At 35.6% G+C, this 18641-nt stretch overlaps 1 protein-coding gene across 7 annotated transcripts in view; it reads left to right on the top strand.

The window, feature by feature from the left end:
• The window catches only part of LOC113091492 (gastrula zinc finger protein XlCGF49.1-like), a 34362-nt gene extending 17694 nt beyond the window's left edge, over positions 1–16668 (top strand). For 3 of the 7 annotated variants that reach the window (XM_026257054.1, XM_026257057.1, XM_026257059.1), the window contains one exon: positions 2767–3741. In XM_026257054.1, coding sequence (XP_026112839.1) covers positions 2767–3470 — 704 coding nt within the window. In that variant the 3' untranslated portion in view covers positions 3471–3741. Of the gene's footprint in view, positions 1–2766; positions 3742–13799; positions 13903–14007; positions 14089–14169; positions 14290–14533; positions 14653–14759; positions 14960–16138 lie in introns of those variants that run through there. The other 4 variants (XM_026257055.1, XM_026257061.1, XM_026257060.1 and 1 more) reach the window with 4 other exon arrangements.
• The last annotated feature ends 1973 nt before the right edge of the window (positions 16669–18641 follow it).

Genomic DNA, 18641 nt, shown 5'->3' on the forward strand with positions numbered 1-18641 from the left:
ATATTTGATAGAATCAAAGATGCCATGTGTCTAAACTAGATGTCCAGGACCTAATATAGGCCCACAACATAAAAATACAGCAGTATATTTCATTGTAAACATGGGGTACTTTTTTTCTCAGTGTTCACCAAACCCTTCTTGAGTGTTTGCTGCTAATAAGCTCATTTTTTTGTTTCATCTCACCATAGAAGCCAGTCCCATTTGAATCTCCAGTATTGTCTGATAACTGAATATGCTTTAGTTTGTTTTTGGATGAGCTAGGATAATTTTTCTTGAAACCCTCCCAAACAACATGTGGTGATGTATGTTAGGGCTGCGTGATTATGGCCTAAACTCAAAAACTCGATTAATTAAACATTTTACCTCGATTAATGAAGGATTATTTTGTTTCTGTTTAGTTTTTTTTGCCCTCATAGTTCACTTACTTGTGCTTTAAACAGGGCCATAGTTGGGGTTTGCGGGGCCCTGGTTCAGGTTGTAGCAGTGGGCCCTGTTTGAAAGTCTTGAATTTTTTATGTTCGTTCTGTTTATTTGTTCATGAACATGCCCGCCACATCCCAGTATGCAATGCGGCGCCCAAGCCCTATAAGGTGCGGTCACTTTAAGGGACAATGAATGCATCCAATATAATACACATACGATTTTTTTCTCAACTGTTTACTTGAACTTAAGACATAACTGACAGTTTTTTCGAACATACCATCCAAGATGGGTGTTTTCACATATTTTTTATGTATTTGTTGGAACAAGAGCAAAAACAGACAAAATTGGTGTTCAAGTGTTTTGAGATGCCTCTCTCTGCGTGAGCCCTGAACACCAGAACACCGCGGTGCTGAAGTGGGCTCTTACACATCCTTTTCTGTTTGTTTAAACTGCGATTTGTTTTTGTTCGTTGTGGTGCAGGAGGAACTTAAAAAAAAAAAATAACTGACAGTTTTTTCGAACATACCATCCAAGATGGGTGTTTTCACATATTTTTTATGTATTTGTTGGAACAAGAGCAAAAACAGACAAAATTGGTGTTCAAGTGTTTTGAGATGCCTCTCTCTGCGTGAGCCCTGAACACTAGAACACCGCGGTGCTGAAGTGGGCTCTTACACATCCTTTTCTGTTTGTTTAAACTGCGATTTGTTTTTGTTCGTTGAGGTGCAGGAGGAACTTAAAAAAAAAAAATTCTCAGCCAGACGGTTGAGATCGACTATTAAAGCTGGGATATTTTTTCCTATTGAAAGAACGATCATAGCTCACTATCAGCAGTTATTTTATCTATATTTGTAACATTTCTTACATATTATTGCTTGGTGTAAGTGATAAATATTAAAGGTAAACAGTACCAGTACAAAGTGATTGCGTGTGTGAATTAGTCATAGCGTCTCTATATTATTGTGAAGCTGGGGGTTGTAAATAGCCTAGTTCCTTCAAAAGAAGAAAAATATGCTATAATACATTTTGAGACTCTAAGACACTTTAGTGATAAATCACAGGACAGCGCTGACAACTGCGTTCCTCTGTGTGCACGATCTTCACAGCTATGAGTTTTCGTGCCACAATGCAGCTGCGCGAACATGATAGCTCGATATAATAATACACATCCTATGGTCTAATCGCTTGAACATCCAAACCATAAAACAAATACAACTGACAAAGTTAAGTGAAGACTCGTGCACCATCACTATGTGTTGAATCGCCATTCACGTCCGTGTTTTGCTTTTATGCCACTGACTGGCAGAATCATGTGGCTACACACGCTTTTAAGGTGGAAGTATTAACAGGAAATAACCGAAATAACCGGCATGGGAAAATTACGTCGGTTAGAGGTTCTAAATTTCGGTTTCGATTACTTTTCGATTAATAATGTAAGTACTGTTTGACCATTTTTTTTTTTAAAGGTTTTCTGACCCCGAGACTTTTTTCTGCAATTCTCCAGCTGTGATCCTTGGAGAGTCTTTAGCTACTCAAACTCTCCTCCTCACCGTGCATTAGGACGATATAGACACATGTCCTCTTCCAGGCAGTTTTATAACTGGTTGGAAATTCTTAATTATTGCCCTGATGTTGGAAATGGGAATTTTCACTGCTCTAGCTCTTTCCTTAAAACTACTTCACTAATTTTTGAAGGCCAATTATATTTTGCTGCACATCATAAATATATTATTTGGTTTTTCTCATTTTGAAAACAGTACAACACATCATTTTAAGAACATGTCTGTTTGTATTTTTTTGTTTCATGGTAAGGATGACCTTTGCCTGGAAGTACCCTATAACAGTGATTAAAAATATAAGTTGTATATTGATCAGGAAGTATGCAGATGTATTTTTGTCAGGAGCTATTAACATGGTGAATCCTAATTTCTGAGCTCCATTGATCATGGCTTTTCAGAGTAGTTGTGCACTCTCTAAACTCGGTCAACCTACTCAGAGTTGATTGAACTAACTCAATGCAGCTGTTCTGAGCCCAAAACTGTTTCCATTACAGAGTAAGTCAATTCAGACTTTGTTCAGTTGGTTGAAACTACTTAATGAAACAGGTCCCTGCAGTGCCACAATCTTGCAGAGTTTAGCTCCGACTCTAACTGAAAACACCTCAATCTGGGGCTTAATTTCTTGAAAACTAAAGGTAGGAGTGTTGAGCGGGTTGGAGTTGAGTTCTGCAGGACTATGGCTGAGTTTGACACTTTTTTTATGTTAGATTTGGCCATTATTGATTTCTATTTTACTGTTGCTTTTAAATGGGTGTTAACTTGTATTTATATCTTTTCATCCTAGATCTGAAAGAAGAGAGTGAAGAACTGAATGAAATACACAGTAAAAATCAGTGTAAGAAACATGATTTCATAAATGGACAAAACTCATTTAATTGCTCACAGATTGCAAAGACTTTGTCACGAGAAGGAGATAAAAATACTGGAACTAGATGTAATTACACCTGCCATCAATGTGGAAAGAGTTTCGATCAACAAGGAAAACTTCAAGTTCATCTGAGAATTCACATCGGAGAAAAGCCTTTCACCTGCCAACAGTGTGGAAAGAGTTTCAATCAAAAAAGATACCTTAAAAACCACATGACAATACACACAGGAGAAAAGTCTTTCATCTGCCATCAGTGTGGACTTAGTTACTCTAAAAAGGGAAACTTTAAAAGGCACATGATAGTTCACACTGGAAAGAAGCCTTACACTTGCTCTCAATGTGGAAATAGTTTTACTCATAAAAGCACTTTGAAGGTTCACATGGCAATTCACACAGGAAAGAAGCCTTACACCTGCAAACTGTGTGGGAATAGTTTCATTGAAAAAGGAAGCCTCGGAAGGCACATGAGGATCCACACCGGAGAGAAGCCTTACACTTGCTCTCAGTGTGGAAAGAGTTTCAATCGAAGTGGAAACTTTAACAGGCACAAGAGAGTTCACACTGGAGAGAAGCAGGGTCGGAGCCAGGGGGTGGCCAGGGGTATTCATGGCCACCATTGATGAAAGCATGGCCAACACACTCAGAACTGCCGTTTTTGTCCCTTTTTTTTTTTTACCAAGAAATGCATTTATTAAGATATAAATGAGCACCGTATCTCTATGACCACATCAAACGGGAGAATTTTCAGAAGCACACTTCTTCACCTCAGCGTCAGGCGCGAGTCAAACGAGCTACAACAGTCAAATCAGCTTAAGTAGAACAACTGTGAACTTTGGTCTGATGAAATGTTGTAAGACAAGCCTATATGTCAGTAAAACAAACTTTCCTGTCCCATAAGCTGTTTTACTTTGCTCACGGCGCATACTCTTCAACAGTACACAGATATGTTGCGCACGCTCTATGTAACTTCATCGTATATAACCCGCACAAGAAATATGAGCATACATGCCCAGTTCTGTCGTCAGTCATGCAATCTCCAAAAAGATGATTAAAGCTGCAAACTTTGCATGTATATGCAGCATTCAAGAACGTCATTCAATTGCATGCACTAAAATATATTCTATAATTCACAAACTGATATGTATTTTTATTTGTAATTTAATGCATAGATAAACGTGATCACAGTGCACTTATACTATTTTAAGTGTACTGTTCACATTTATTTGTGCATTAAATTACAAATTTTACAAATCTAGTAGAACATATATTGAAATGCATAAAATGACAAATTTTATATCCTGGCATTTATGTCTACTGTAGACTTCCAGCCATCTTCACATCTTTCTGCGTGTCTCATCCATTAGTTTGCAATATTGGAGAGCAAGCATTTGGGAGTTTTGAGAAGTTGAATGAACAATAAAGCTATAGTGAGCCCCTTTATGAAATACCTGGAGGAGAGGAATAATACAAAAATTGTTAGGTTCACTCAGTATTACTTGATCTAATTCACAAATATCTCAATTACAGTTTAGTAGAAATTAATTGTACTTAGTTGTGTTTTTGGAATGAAAACACTCCAGTACATTATAGTCAAACACATTTTTACATTGAAATAATGAAGATTTCTGTGCCACCTCAGACTGGTTGCTGGTCCCTCCCTGGCCACCCCTATGAAAACGTCCTGGCTCCGCCACTGGAGAGAAGCCGTTCACATGTAAACTGTGTGGAAACAGTTTCACACGACAAACAAGCTTTAACGGGCACATGAGAATTCACACGAGAGAAAAGGCTTAAATCTGCAAACTGTGTGGAAGAACTTCACTACAAAACTAAACCTTAACTATCACATGAACTGTCAGACTAGTGAGAAGCGGTTTACACGTGATCAATGTGTTAAGAGCTACAGACATAAACAACCGTTGATAATCACATGAGGCTTCACATTGCAGAGAGACATTTCACTTGTCTTCAGTGAGAAATGTGTTTCATATATCAAGAAGACCTCAAACATCATTGTGGCAAACAGTGCAGGGGCTGAGAGCCGTGGGAACAGAGTGAGTCTGAGTGCAAGACTAGAGAGGACAGGCCTGGACTTTATGTTGTGGTTTTATTATGTCTGTGAGGAGCTGCCGCTTTACTTTTTATTTTGTAATTAAAGTTGTGTGAATGTTTACTGGTTCCCGCGGCTCTCAGCCATGCATGCCACATGTATATTGTTAGTATATGATGTAAGATTTCATAACAAATCAGACTTGATCAAAACTGCCAAAACAGCCAAAAAGGCCCCGAGTCTTACACTGGATGACCACAATACTGAGACCTGTCAGTTGACACCAGAAAGCCTGAGTTAACTAGATACTCCTCTATGAATGATTGTATAAAAATAACTCCTCCAGTGTTGTCAACTTTAGGCAGCGAACCCATGATAAATGAGTCCAGAGTTACATTCTGAATCTCACAGGGAAAATCAAAAGACAAAAGTGGGGTTTCCATCACTCAAGATAAAGAGCTAAAGCCTGATACCCGTTTGACCTCTTCCTTGCATGAATTACTGGAATCCTCTCTAAAACCCACATAATACAGCTTTTAAATATCAAAATGCTTCAGATCATTCCAAAATAAGGCTAAGAGAACTTGATTTTAATAATTTCACATCATAGGTGACTTTCTGGAAAACCAGGCAAGCCAGGACAACACATCACAGTCACTGGAAACACCAGAGCCACATTATCACATTATCCCTCTCTCCAGCATCTCCACTTCTGAACTTCTCACAGAAAATGGAGGAACTGGTGTAAGCTGGGACCAAACTCTCCCACTGCAGGCCCCCAGACATCAAGTAAAAATCGTCAGGCCCCTCTGCCCCTGAAGCCTGTGTGTCCAGCTCGTTGTCCTGCAGTGAGAGCTCTCCAGCTGCTGCCACAATGGCAGGGCCCAGATCCTCCTCCATCTACTCTAGATGAACAAAAAACAACTGATAACAGCTCTCAGAGATGTGCTGGGCCCCCGCTATGATAGCAGCAACATTCACAAATCTTTAAAGAATAAGTGGGAACCCAGTGTGCCTGTAGCTTTCTCTATATCTGTTTTATCACTATTATCACTAATTTCCAATTAATTTTGTCCATTTCAAGCAGCTGCATTTCCTGACCTTAGTAATCGTGCAAAAAAAAATAAAAAATATATAATTTATATATATATATGTGTGTGTGTGTGTGTGTGTGTGTGTGTGTGTGTGTGTGTATATATATATATATATATATATATATATATATATATATTTTTTTTTTTTTTTTTTTCTTTTTTTTTTTTTTTTTTTTTTTTTTCTTAAATGGGAATGCACTGCAAGCATCAGTAGGGTACTGCCAAACTTCTTTGCCTCTAGAAGTTCCCATATCTGCTTTGTTACAAACATTCTTGAAAATATCTTACTTTGTGTTCAGCAGAAAAAAAAATTATACAGGTTTAGGATAACTTGAGTTTAATAGTTTAATCTCAACATAGAAGCCGACCCATTGTGAAGTTACAGTAGTGTCAGGCAACTGAATATGGAGGAGTTTGCTTTTGGAAAAGGATTTTATAATTTTTTTCCCTTGAAACCCTCCCAATGATATGAGGAAAGCATTCCGATTTTATAGACATTTCTATTCATTTTTATTGTGGTCAATTTTGGTTTTTCATACTTTTTGTATGTAAAATCAAAATTGACCACAATAAAAATGAATAGAAATGTCATGCCACTAAGACGAAGTGTTTTTAAAATAAATTTCACATCCTAATGTGAGTAGTAAGCAAGTAAGTGATGCTCAACCTTATGTAACCTTTATTATACATCCATTAAAAGTGTACTAGAGTTTTCTTTCCTTTTTTTTGGTTCGGTGTGTTCTGACTTTTGACATTTACCATTTAATGTTTAAAATATCTAAAGTAGTACATCTAGGGATGAATATTAAAATGTTTATGACATGATGATTTATAATATTTAAAGATTTGTTATTTTTATAAGGCCCTATATACTCATATTATTGAATACTGCTGAATTGCATATTGAAATCCTTTAAATGGATGAGATGTCATGGGGCCTTTTTATCCCCCAGTTGTGTAAAAGTCTCGTCATCTTCATTGTGCAAGGCCTTCTCCAGTACTGATACAAATTATGTTTTGTATAATATCTGAGTTAATATTTGTTCATAACAAACACTAAAAGCAAAATCTGTACCTTATCTATTATTTTCATTATGATAATTTGATTAAAATTTCTTCAATAAACACAATTTCATTGAAATGCAGGCACAGAGGCAAATTTAGTATTTCTTTTACAAATGTATTGTATAAATATATAAAATAAATAAATTACTACATTTTTCATCACACAGTCAATTTTTTGTATATTTTATTTTATTTGAGTGACTAACAACAAATCGAAATATGAACAAACAGTAATAAAGAGAAATGACAAACGGTTTGATTTTATAATTATAGCCTATTGTTGTTGTTTTTTCGTTTTGTTTGAAAAAATGGAAATATGAAATGAAGCTATGAATTAACTGTATATGCTCTCCCCCTACACTAACCCTATCCCCAAACCTACGCATCACACAAATCCTTCGGCATTTTTACATCTTCCAAAAAATATTTGTTGTGTTTATTGATCCATTTCCCCAGGGGACTGATCCACACAATGAAAGTGATCTCAGGTTTTACTATACTTGAGGGGGCTATTTTAAACAATGTAGTATAAAAACAACACACAGTCATTCCTATAATTATTGGACCATTTCATAAACGGTGGAATGGTTGTTATACTGTACAAACCATATTATGCTGTCTCTCTGTCAACTACCCAACCCCTAAATTTACATTTTCAGAAATCATTTTGTATGATTTATAAGCTTGTGTCCTCATAAAGACCTAAAACAAGGTCCCTACAAGGCCAAAGTTTACTGTTATTTCTGTACCTGTAGGGACATTTGGTCCCCAGAATGTCTGGAATACAAGTACACACATACGTTTACATTCATAGATGTTAAACTTGATGTTTATAGAGATGTACTTAGTCACGTAACTCTGTCTTTAGAAATGCACATGATGAAGAATAATTCTAGAAGATATACTTTAATCATCAAACATAAAAGAACAAGGAATAATGCAGGAGAAAACCAGATAATCAATGAGAACTGACAGAGACTGACAGAAAACAGGGAATTTATACAAGAGCAAACAAAGGGAACTTAACAAAGAGCATCTAAAATAAAACTCAAATTTAATCTGTTATTAAGACAAATAAAGAGTATCGGGAGAAACTGAACAAAGGAAGACCAAAGGAAGCAATGAGAATCCAACAGAGAATCCAAAACAAACAGACAAGTGACGGTAATGAACATTGTTCTAACATGAATGAACAGTACTCTAAACAAGTACAAATAAAAAAAGAATAGCAATTCACCACATATTAAAAGTGATAAGGTCTGGGAGTTTTTTAAGCTACCCCAAACTTTGGAGATTGCATGATACCAGATATCATAAAATGACAAAACTGTTTATTTTCCTGAACAATGGGCAACTTCAATGTGATGGTGCATGTGTTTGCTTCTGGTAACATCCGCCAGTTTCCATTTGTGAAGAAATGTGATATTTGACTCCAAACACAGGTAAAGCAGATGTCCCAGAAGCAAACACAAGGACATCCTCGAGGGTAACTTTAATTTTGTCCCCACCCTCCACTTCCTCTGCTGCATCTCCATCTGCAATAAAAAAAAATCCACAGTCGCACACGTACGAGTCTACAGTCTGCCCCGACCAGGGGTGTGATGTTGACAAAAATGATTATCTCTAGATTTTCTGGGATTTTATATGTATTTATATTTTACTGAGTGTGTTGTGTGTGTGTGTGTATATTAATTATCAATTAATTTAAACTTATTTTTACATTTTATGAGCATTTTTACCTTTGTAAAGCATTTTTTTTTTTTAAAGTGTTCATTATCTTTTGTCAAATTCTTAAATTTAATCAGTGAATTATGAAATTGGTATAAACAAAATTAATCTTTGCAATGCAGGGGAAAACAAAAAAACTGCATCTGAAGTTGCATCTGATGTATCTACACACTGTTTTGTGCAGGATGTGAATAGTTTAACCTGCAATTACAAATCGATAAACAGTGTTTTGATATATTAAACAAAGCGTTGAATACTGATATTTGAAAATGTAAATAAAAAGATACTTTAAATGTGAAATTAAAACTGCCACTAGGTGGCAGTAAGTCACTGTTAATTAGTGATTTAATGTGATTGAACCGAATCATTTAAATGGTTCATTCATTCAGGAACAAAACACCTTCGTGTTGCTCAGAGACTCAAAACAGTGATGTGGCTGTGTTTGAAATTATTATTATCTTATGTAAAAATGCAACATAAAAAAGAAATATGTTGTCTAAAACACCACTTCACACTCTTAACTTCTTGTTTATTGAACTATTGTAAACAGTAAAACGGCACTCTTTATTTCTCGAGTGAAGAACCGGTTGCATCGGTTTTCAGATCACCAGTAGTTCTTTCAGACAGTTCGATTCAATAAACCGGATGAAGAAACCGGTTCACTGGTTCTTTTGCACTCAACGTAATGACGTCATTGGCGATGATTGCCCTTGATTCAAGCTTTGGGTTTACCCGCACTCATAACACTAGCACAGAATCAGTTCAGAATCAATCACCAAAAGAATCAGTTCAGTTCAGACACTCTGTGTGTCGGTTTGCTTCACGCTAAATCACACATGCGCAGTATCATCAGCTCATCGGTTCACGAATCAGACGCGTCTGACAGAAACGGTTCTTGACTCGTGAACGAGTCAATGTTTTGTTCGTTATCTGGCTCAGCTTGGTGTTCATGTTCAGTTCTCTCTTCACAGCAGTTCAGTCAGTGTACTGTTTGAGTGCATGAATTACTCCGGGATATTGGTTTGTTTGAACTCTGAGAGAGTGTCAGCCACATTAAAAAAAAGTGAACAGCATAAAGCTGCAGTCGGTAACTTTTGACACGGTTAATAAACAGAACTGCTTGCGTCTTGCGGAAGAACATCGTAGCCGGAACTACTTCTCTCTTTTTATGTCTATGAAGAATCACCGCCACGGTACCCCCGAAGCAATCTAAAATAGTCCGAATATAAACACTTATTATAGGTGCACCCTAATGATTCAGGACAAGCTAAAAACACGGTTTGGAAAATTGATTCATGGTGTACTCACTTATTATATACATTTTGTAAATTTTGAACACAAACAAAGTTACGGACCGCAGCTCTGATTGGTTGTTTTTTACCGAAAGCGATGGAGTTTCTGCAAATGGCAATAGGACCACTGGGAGGAGCTTGATTTTTTTCACAGAATATCTGTCTCATATTCTACTGTCAGGACATAATGACAGGTTTAACAAATATGTAAAAAATACATTTTTAGAAAAGTTACCTGCAGCTTTAAGTCATTTGTGGATTAATGCGTATTGGAGATGTGAACCGATTTGGTGAACTGGTTCAAAAAGATCCGGTTACATCGAATGATTCGTTCGCGAACCGGATATCACAAACTGCTTTGTTTTGAACTCTCTCACAACAGACCAGGAAGAGAAGACTGATGAATCAAGTCGTAGTTTTTGCTATTTTTGGACCAAAATGTATTTTCGATGCTTCAAAAAATTCTAACTGACCCTCTGATGTCACATTGACTACTTTAGGAAAACCTTGATTTTTCCAATGTCTTCATGTACAAGTTGCAGATGGATCTTAGCTGGACAACCTCTTTGCATTCAATCACATTCCTAAGAATGTAATCCTTTACCACACAATATGTCTTGTTATGTGCTGCTATCTTCTGGGCCTGCAGGCTGTCAGTGTTGTCTGCTGCCTTTTCTACTCTCTCCCTTCCACGCTCATGGGTTTGGTACTCTGTGTTGAAGTTGTTTCTGTATGATGGATGATACTTAGCTTCCATTTACATATTATTTGCGATAAAGAGCCTCTTTCTTTAATTCCTGTGCCCTAGGTTCAATAACTTTCCAGCCTGGTTCCTTGTGTTTCCAACTCTGAAACTGTGTAAGCTCTTCAGTCTTGCCCTTGAACTTGAAGTTTGCTTTGTCAAAGAAAATGCACTGATTGGGAAACAAGAAGGAACACCTTCTTAGAGCTCCTTCAGATTGAACTGACAGTGATTTGACATGGCGCAGAGAGTCCCTTTTCAATGATTATGATTCACCAGATAAAGAAGCCTTTGACACTTGTAAACGATCTACACTCACCTAAAGGATTATTAGGTACACCTGTTCAATTTCTCATTAATGCAATTATCTAATCAACCAATCACAAGGGTGTTGCTTCAATGTATTTAGGGATGTGGTCCTGGTCAAGACAATCTCCTGAACTCCAAACTGAATGTCAGAATGGGAAAGAAAGGTGATTTAAGCAATTTTGACCGTGGCATGGTTGTTGGTGCCAGACGGGCCGGTCCGAATATTTGAAAATCTGCCCAGTTACTTGGATTTTCACGGGCAACCATTTCTAGGGTTTACAAAGAATGGTGTGAAAAGGGAAAAACATCCAGAATGCAACAGTCCTGTGGGTGAAAATGCCTTGTTGATGCTAGAGGTCAGAGGAGAATGGGTCGACTGATTCAAGCTGATAGAAGAGCAACTTTGACTGAAATAACCACTCGTTACAACCAAGGTACAACCTTGAGGCGGATGGGCTACAACAGCAGAAGACCCCACCGGGTACCACTCATCTCCACTGCAAATAGGAAAAAGAGGCTTCAATTTGCACGAGCTCACCAAAATTGGACAGCTGAAGAATGGAAAAATGTTGCCTGGTCTGATGAGTCTCGATTTCTGTTGAGACATTCAGATGGTAGAGTCAGAATTTGGCGTAAACAGAATGAGAACATGGATCCAGCATGCCTTGTTACCACTGTGCAGACTGGTGGTGTAATGGTGTGGGAGATGATTTTATGTTTTCAAGTGATATATAACTTCTGATGATTTCTAAAATGTGATAGAGAAAAAGGCAACGAGGAAGGCTTTTTTTTTAAACCAAGGTCAAAGCTCCTTTTGTAATGTAGATTTCTGAGGGTGCACTCTTGTCATAAATTCATCTATTACTTTTCCTACATAATTTTTAACAAAAAATATTGGTAAAATATATATTTGGGAGTCTTGGACCTTTCCAACGATATATAGTTTGTCTAGATTAGATTTGATTGTAATATAGTATAGTCAACGTAGGCGTCCTGTATACGGGACGGGGTGACATTTAACAGGTTAACATGAAAAGGACATGCTCCAAGTTTTTTATTTGTGATCACAGAGGCCTGCTTAGTTCTTTTTGCTAGTCATGTATTGCTAGTCATCTCATTCCCATGTGTGCCATATTTGTAGGCGATTGAGAGGAAAATAATTATACTGTACTATTAAAATATCTACATTGAAAGAATGAAATTGATCACATAATTTTTTTGTTGTTGTCTAAAACAATAGTTCTCAACCTGGGTAATGTTTAGAGGTCACATCTAGGAATGCAATGTACAATTGGCCATTTATGGCAAAACTGAACCAGGAGAACAACCATACAAGTGGCTAGTATTGTCCTATGAAATTAAAGGGAATGTAATAATTATGGTTAAAATAATTAAATATAAAATATTTAGATGTGGATATAAATTGATTGATAAAAACAATTAAATTAAAGTTATTTAAAAAGATGGCAAACTCTGGCATAAAAGCACTCACTTTCCATGATCTAACAAAATTGAACATTTTGGTCAGCTTTATGGACACAAATTTTTAGTTTACAATTTTCATGGTTTGGTCCATCTTTGTGAAGATGTAAAAATCCATGGTAATTTGGATTTATTTTCATCTTTTCCATATGAGAATTTCTTGGGTCATCTTAAAAAACTGGTTAGAGGCCCATGAAATCCTTTGACACAAGTGATCCGCAGGTTGTCTGAAATTGATGAAGCCAGCGCCAACTGTAATCTTAATGCAAAGACATCCAAAGATTATAAATCGGAACATACTGAAGGTCCAGTACCACAATTTTTCAAAGGACAAGTAAAACAGTTTAAAGTGTTGTCCATGGATGGTGCAGTTATAAAAACTACAAATAGAGATTCCTGCATCAAAATAAAGAACAAGTTTGTTTTGGTTGAAAATATTATTGTTGATAGGGGAGTGTAATATTTTGTCGGTAGGGACTACAGATGCAAGGAATCATTCTTTGAATACCCTTTTGACTCTACAGAGTTGGACATCTTCGTGGTTTCTAACTTGTCTTTTACACTGAAACATTTTCAGAGAGTGGAGAGTGTGCAAAAATATGTCAGACTGCCATTTCATGACAAGTTTGTTGTGATACCTTTGCTGCATTTAAACAAACCACACGGCAGCTATTGATTTACATTATACTTAAACATTTTTTTGGTAGCATGCAGTTGTTTATGGGTCCAGTAAATCTGCAGTTTATATTTTGTTGCTTTCTTTGTATCTGCGGTACATGTTGTGTGCAATTACAGTTCCCAAAAATAGTCTCTCTTCTCACATTATCCACTCAAAAGTGTTCCTACAGATTATTTTGAAAAGGCATATAAATGACTAAATTACAATTTTATTTTGTTTAGACAATGTATCACATTGTGATTTTTGAAAAAACGAATGAAGTAGAAGTGGTGCCTTCCAATTGGGTCAAAGAAAAGGAATGTATGTGACCACTGCACACAGGGTCAGAATTATATTTACATCGAGTAAGTATTACCTTATAGATTGTGTGTTGAAATGTTTCAGATACGTTGGCCATATATATATATATATATATATATATATATATATATATATATATATATATATATATATATATATATATATATATAAATATATATAAATATATAATTATTGTAATCTTTTGTAGACAGTTACAGTGAGGCAAGATTAAAACTACCTGAAGCTGCCGAACACACAGACCTTGCAACAGATAGGGAGGATTCCCCAATTAAACCCAAACGAAGAAGAATGTGAGTTGTCTTTATTTGTAATCTATGATTATATTTAGTCAATGTATTGAAAAATGTGGCAGATATGTATGTATATGATATGTAAGTAACAAAGTGATTCTTTAGGCCAAAGAACCTACTTTTTCCTGGAGAAGATGAGGATGAAGAAATTAGTGTTGATCAGTCAAAAGATAATGCAAAGAAAAGGTAAGTTTCCATTAATTTTCTTTTTTTTTTGTCTACTTATTTCTTACATGACATATAGCTTCTTTCTCTTTCTCTGAACAGAAAAGAAGAACTGCCTAGAGCTCCGAAGATCTTTCACTCATTTTCTTCTGACTCCCAAAGGATGCAGAAGACTGGATCTACTCTGAAGTCTGTGTTGGCCAAATCTAAGCCAACAAAATTGTAAGCAGTATAAGTTGTTATTTTGAGTAAGGTAATTGATTAATTTAACTTGTGAAAATGCCTAAAATGATCTGTTCTAACTTTCTTCAAATCCCCACATAGTTTACCAAATATCCCTCCTAATTCCCAAAGTCATCATACTTCTAATGTACCTAAGAGAACCCACACACATTCAGTTTCAGAGAAGCTGTATTTCTCCTGACTTGTTTGAGATAGATTATACTCTCCCTGACCCTTTTCAAAGAAGTCACTCTCCCCCTGACCCACTGCAAAGAAGCTGCATTTCCCCTGATCGGCGTCAGAGAGGGATTGTTTATCACCAGCCACAAGGACTATTAAGACATCAAGCTGTTCTTGAAACTTGTAAGTATTTGTTTATTGGGAAATGTGATACTATCGTGTACTACTTTTACATATTGTGTACCATATGGACTTAGGGGGTTTATTTCAGTTTCTTGCTTTTGTTTCAGCCCTCCTGCGTAACATTCTCACAAATCAAGAGATCATGATGGACCAAATGAAGATAATCTATAGGACAGTTCAGGGTCTAAAATCTGTCAGTGAAGAAGACATAGGCCTTGAAGCAAACCTACTGCCAGTAGCTGATCTTCAGTCTCTGCAAAACTTGGAGGAGCTATTGAGAAAATTTCCTGACTTTCAAAAGCAATTGGTAAGTCAGTTATATTCAAGACATATGTTTTGTTTAGGCTTACTAAAGGCATGTGTGTGTGTGTGTGTATGTATATATATATATATATATATATATATATATATATATATATATATATATATATATATATATATATATATAATATTTGTTTTGTTTTTTTGTATGTTGTGAAAATGTAAAACTTAAGCTTGGATGAGTTGGTTTCTTTTGATGAACACAAAGAAGACATTTTGAGGAATTTTGGTAACCAGACAGTCAAAGGTAACATTGGTAAAAAAAAAAAAAAAAAAAATATGGAAGCCAGTGGTTACCATCTACTGTCTGGTTAACATTTAAAACAAATTCTGCTTTGTTCAACAGAAGAAAGAAACTCATAGAAGTGGAGGTGAGGAAATGATGGCAGAATTTATATTTTTGGTTGAACTATCCCTTTAGTGGATAATTGGCATTTTATTTTAATAATTAATAAAATAAATGTTAATTCACAGATAAGCATGTTGGCAATGAAAGGTGGGACAGACACCAGAGATGGAGTTTGGAGAATAATGACAGCAACAATCACAAACTCCCTGGCCAAGAATATAAATATGCGTGGTGTTAATGGGAAGATCAGCTTTAAAAGCTTGCAGTTACGAAACATTGTTCTTGGTAAGTCTGTTGTGAGCATGACCACTTTTAAAAAAAAAATCTAATTAATTTAAAATTGTACAGTCTAAAACATTTTTTTTTTTTGTATGCCCCGTACTTCAATTTCTACAACTGTTATTTTAAAACTGTATCATAATTTAAAGTTTAAATTGACCAATGCAATAAGTAAACAACTGTTTAAGATTATTAAATGCATTTTTTTGGGGTGAAAATAAGATGTTATGCTTTGAATGCGTTACATTATCAGTACTTCAACGGTTCATTGGTTACTGTTTACACCACAGTTTCCATATATAAATATTTTTAAGGTTTTTGTTTGCTAAAATGGTCTTATTTGTTATAATACTGTTCTCAAAGTCTGACAAGCCAGTTAGTCAATCAATTATGCCACATAAGCAATCATTTCCTGTATAAAATGTAACCAAATCAACCTTATTTTAATTTGTTACCTAAATTTATGTACAGTAGGTGGATGAATGTTTCTATATGTATGTTAATTTTGTATTATTCATTTAGTATTTTGTCTTTTAGCTGCTGTGAGAAAAAATCGCCTCACACAACATGCCACCGATCAGGAGATTGAATCAACCATTCAAAGATGGCTTCAGCTTGCTCCTGATCGAGATGGAGGAAGGAGAGAGCGCTTAAGGAAAAAAGAGGCCCAAATAGGATCACTTTCTCCCACACACGCACATTCTGATGTGTAAATTTTTTTAATTTGCTCTATGTTTGTTTAGAGTAAATAAGATTATAATGTTCAAATTTCAGTACTAGATTTATTTTAGATTCATTTAGTTAGGTAGCTCATATAGTGTTCACACAGTTGCACAACTCTAGCTGTCCTTTCTTTTCTTTTTTTGGCTTGTGCATTACTAAAGCTTGAACATTTTGAAATTATATGCTCTTTTACGGGTTGTAATAAGATGTTACACTTCGAATGTACAAAATAAAATAGCATTCACACTGTTACACAATTCTAGGTGTAATATATATATATTCTTGGCTGGTATTATTGTTAAAATTTAAATTGAATAAAATATAGAATTTTTCTGTAACTTATTTGTTCACATGGTTTGGGTAAGATTAGTCTGGGTTATGGCTGAGCTTTGGGGTTTCTGGTTAAAGGGTGGTGTTGATATGGTTAACTTATGGCTGAGAATTGGTACCAATAATAAAACCTGTTTTGGCCCAGTTCAGGGCAAGTTAAGGGTGACTTACTGGCTGAGATTCGGGCCAGTTATGGCCCATGTGTGACCCTTGTCTTTAATCCAGTTCTGGGCCACTTCAGGGCCGTCATTCTTTGCGGTACTTGGACCGAGGGTTATTGGTTTGTGTCTGAACTATTTTTGAGAATTGAATTTTCTTGTGCCTTTTTTGTTCACATGGTTTGGGTAAGATTAGTCTGGGTTATGGCTCAGTTTTGGGGTTTCTGGTTAAAGGGTGGTGTTGATATGGTTAACTTATGGCTGAGAATTGGTACCAATAATAAAACCTGTTTTGGCCCAGTTCAGGGCCAGTTAAGGGTGACTTACTGGCTGAGATTCAGGCCAGTTATGGCCCATGTGTGACCCTTGTCTTTAATCCAGTTCTGGGCCACTTCAGGGCCGTCATTCTTTGCGGTACTTGGGCCGAGGGAAAAGTGATTGTGTGGCCCGGAGCTGGGCCAGAAAAAAATTGCTATGTGGGTATTTGCTATTAAGTACTTTGCAACTGACAAAATCGCAACTGGAAATACCTGGAAATTCATATTATAATAAAAAAACACAGCATAAATCAGTGATGATCCTAACATAAATACATGGAAAGAGTTTGTGGTGAAGATTAATTTTCATTTATATACTTACTGAATTATGCTTTCCAGTGAGTAGGGTTTCATCAGTGGATGAGAACAAGATTGTGTTTATCAGTCTCTGTAACATCAGAACAGGATTCACACATTACTGATGATTTTTGATCAAACTGAGGCACCTATTAACGATAGTTTGCCATGTAAGTTATCCAACAATTTTTTTGTCAAAATATCAACACTAGTAAAATGTAAATTAACTCTATTCAATTACTTAAAATGTTGTAACTTTATATAATTAAATTACTTAACGAGCCGTCTGTAGAAAGCAGCCTTAACAAGCTGAGGCACAGCCTCTGATCGATAATGATTATTAAACATATTTTTAAACTCAATTTACAAAATAGTCTCATCAGTTTACAATGTGTAAAACTTTAACAAGTCAGTCGTTTACTTGGATTATGTTAAACAAGTACACTTTAACCACAATGAACAGCGTTAATCCATAAGGTACTTACACTTCAAAACAGCGGCGTCACAATTTTCCGTTATTTTCGAATAAGAGTATGACGAGTCCTCTCCCGTGGCCTCTTGGGATAGAGTAGTGTCCATCCTATGCATACTACCAAATTGGGGCGGAAGTAGTAGGTAATCCGGGAACATCTCGCCTACTGTTTTTCGAATACTAGGAATTGGGACATACTACTTGCTTTGCATACTGTTTTTCGCCTACTATATAGTATGGAAGTATGCGATTTCGGACGCGGCTCTAGTCTCAATGTATTAAATTTCACTTGAACACAAACAGAATAAATCACTATAAATTGAATAACAATAGGATAAATTGTAAATTATGTTAGATAAACAAATCAATACTATCGATATTAATAAATAAACAATCTAAAGAGCAATTTTAAATGTGTGTGTGTGTATATATATATATATATATATATATATATTTATATATATATATATATATTTATATATATATATATATATATATATATATATATATATATATATGTATATATATATATGCAAAACAATTAAATAAATCTATATAATAAAATAGAACAACAAACAATTACAGGTAAAATAACTATTTCACACAACTAAAAAACTTACATTTAATCAACATAATGAATTTTTTAAATTTTTCTATGGTCTTGTATTACTTCCAAATGAAGTGGAAGCTGGCACAGCAGATCTTCAACACTCCCTTCAAGAAGCTCCCTTGTTCCCAGAAGG

The sequence above is a fragment of the Carassius auratus genome, unplaced genomic scaffold, assembly GCF_003368295.1.
Source record: "Carassius auratus strain Wakin unplaced genomic scaffold, ASM336829v1 scaf_tig00214203, whole genome shotgun sequence".
Lineage (NCBI taxonomy): Eukaryota > Metazoa > Chordata > Actinopteri > Cypriniformes > Cyprinidae > Carassius > Carassius auratus.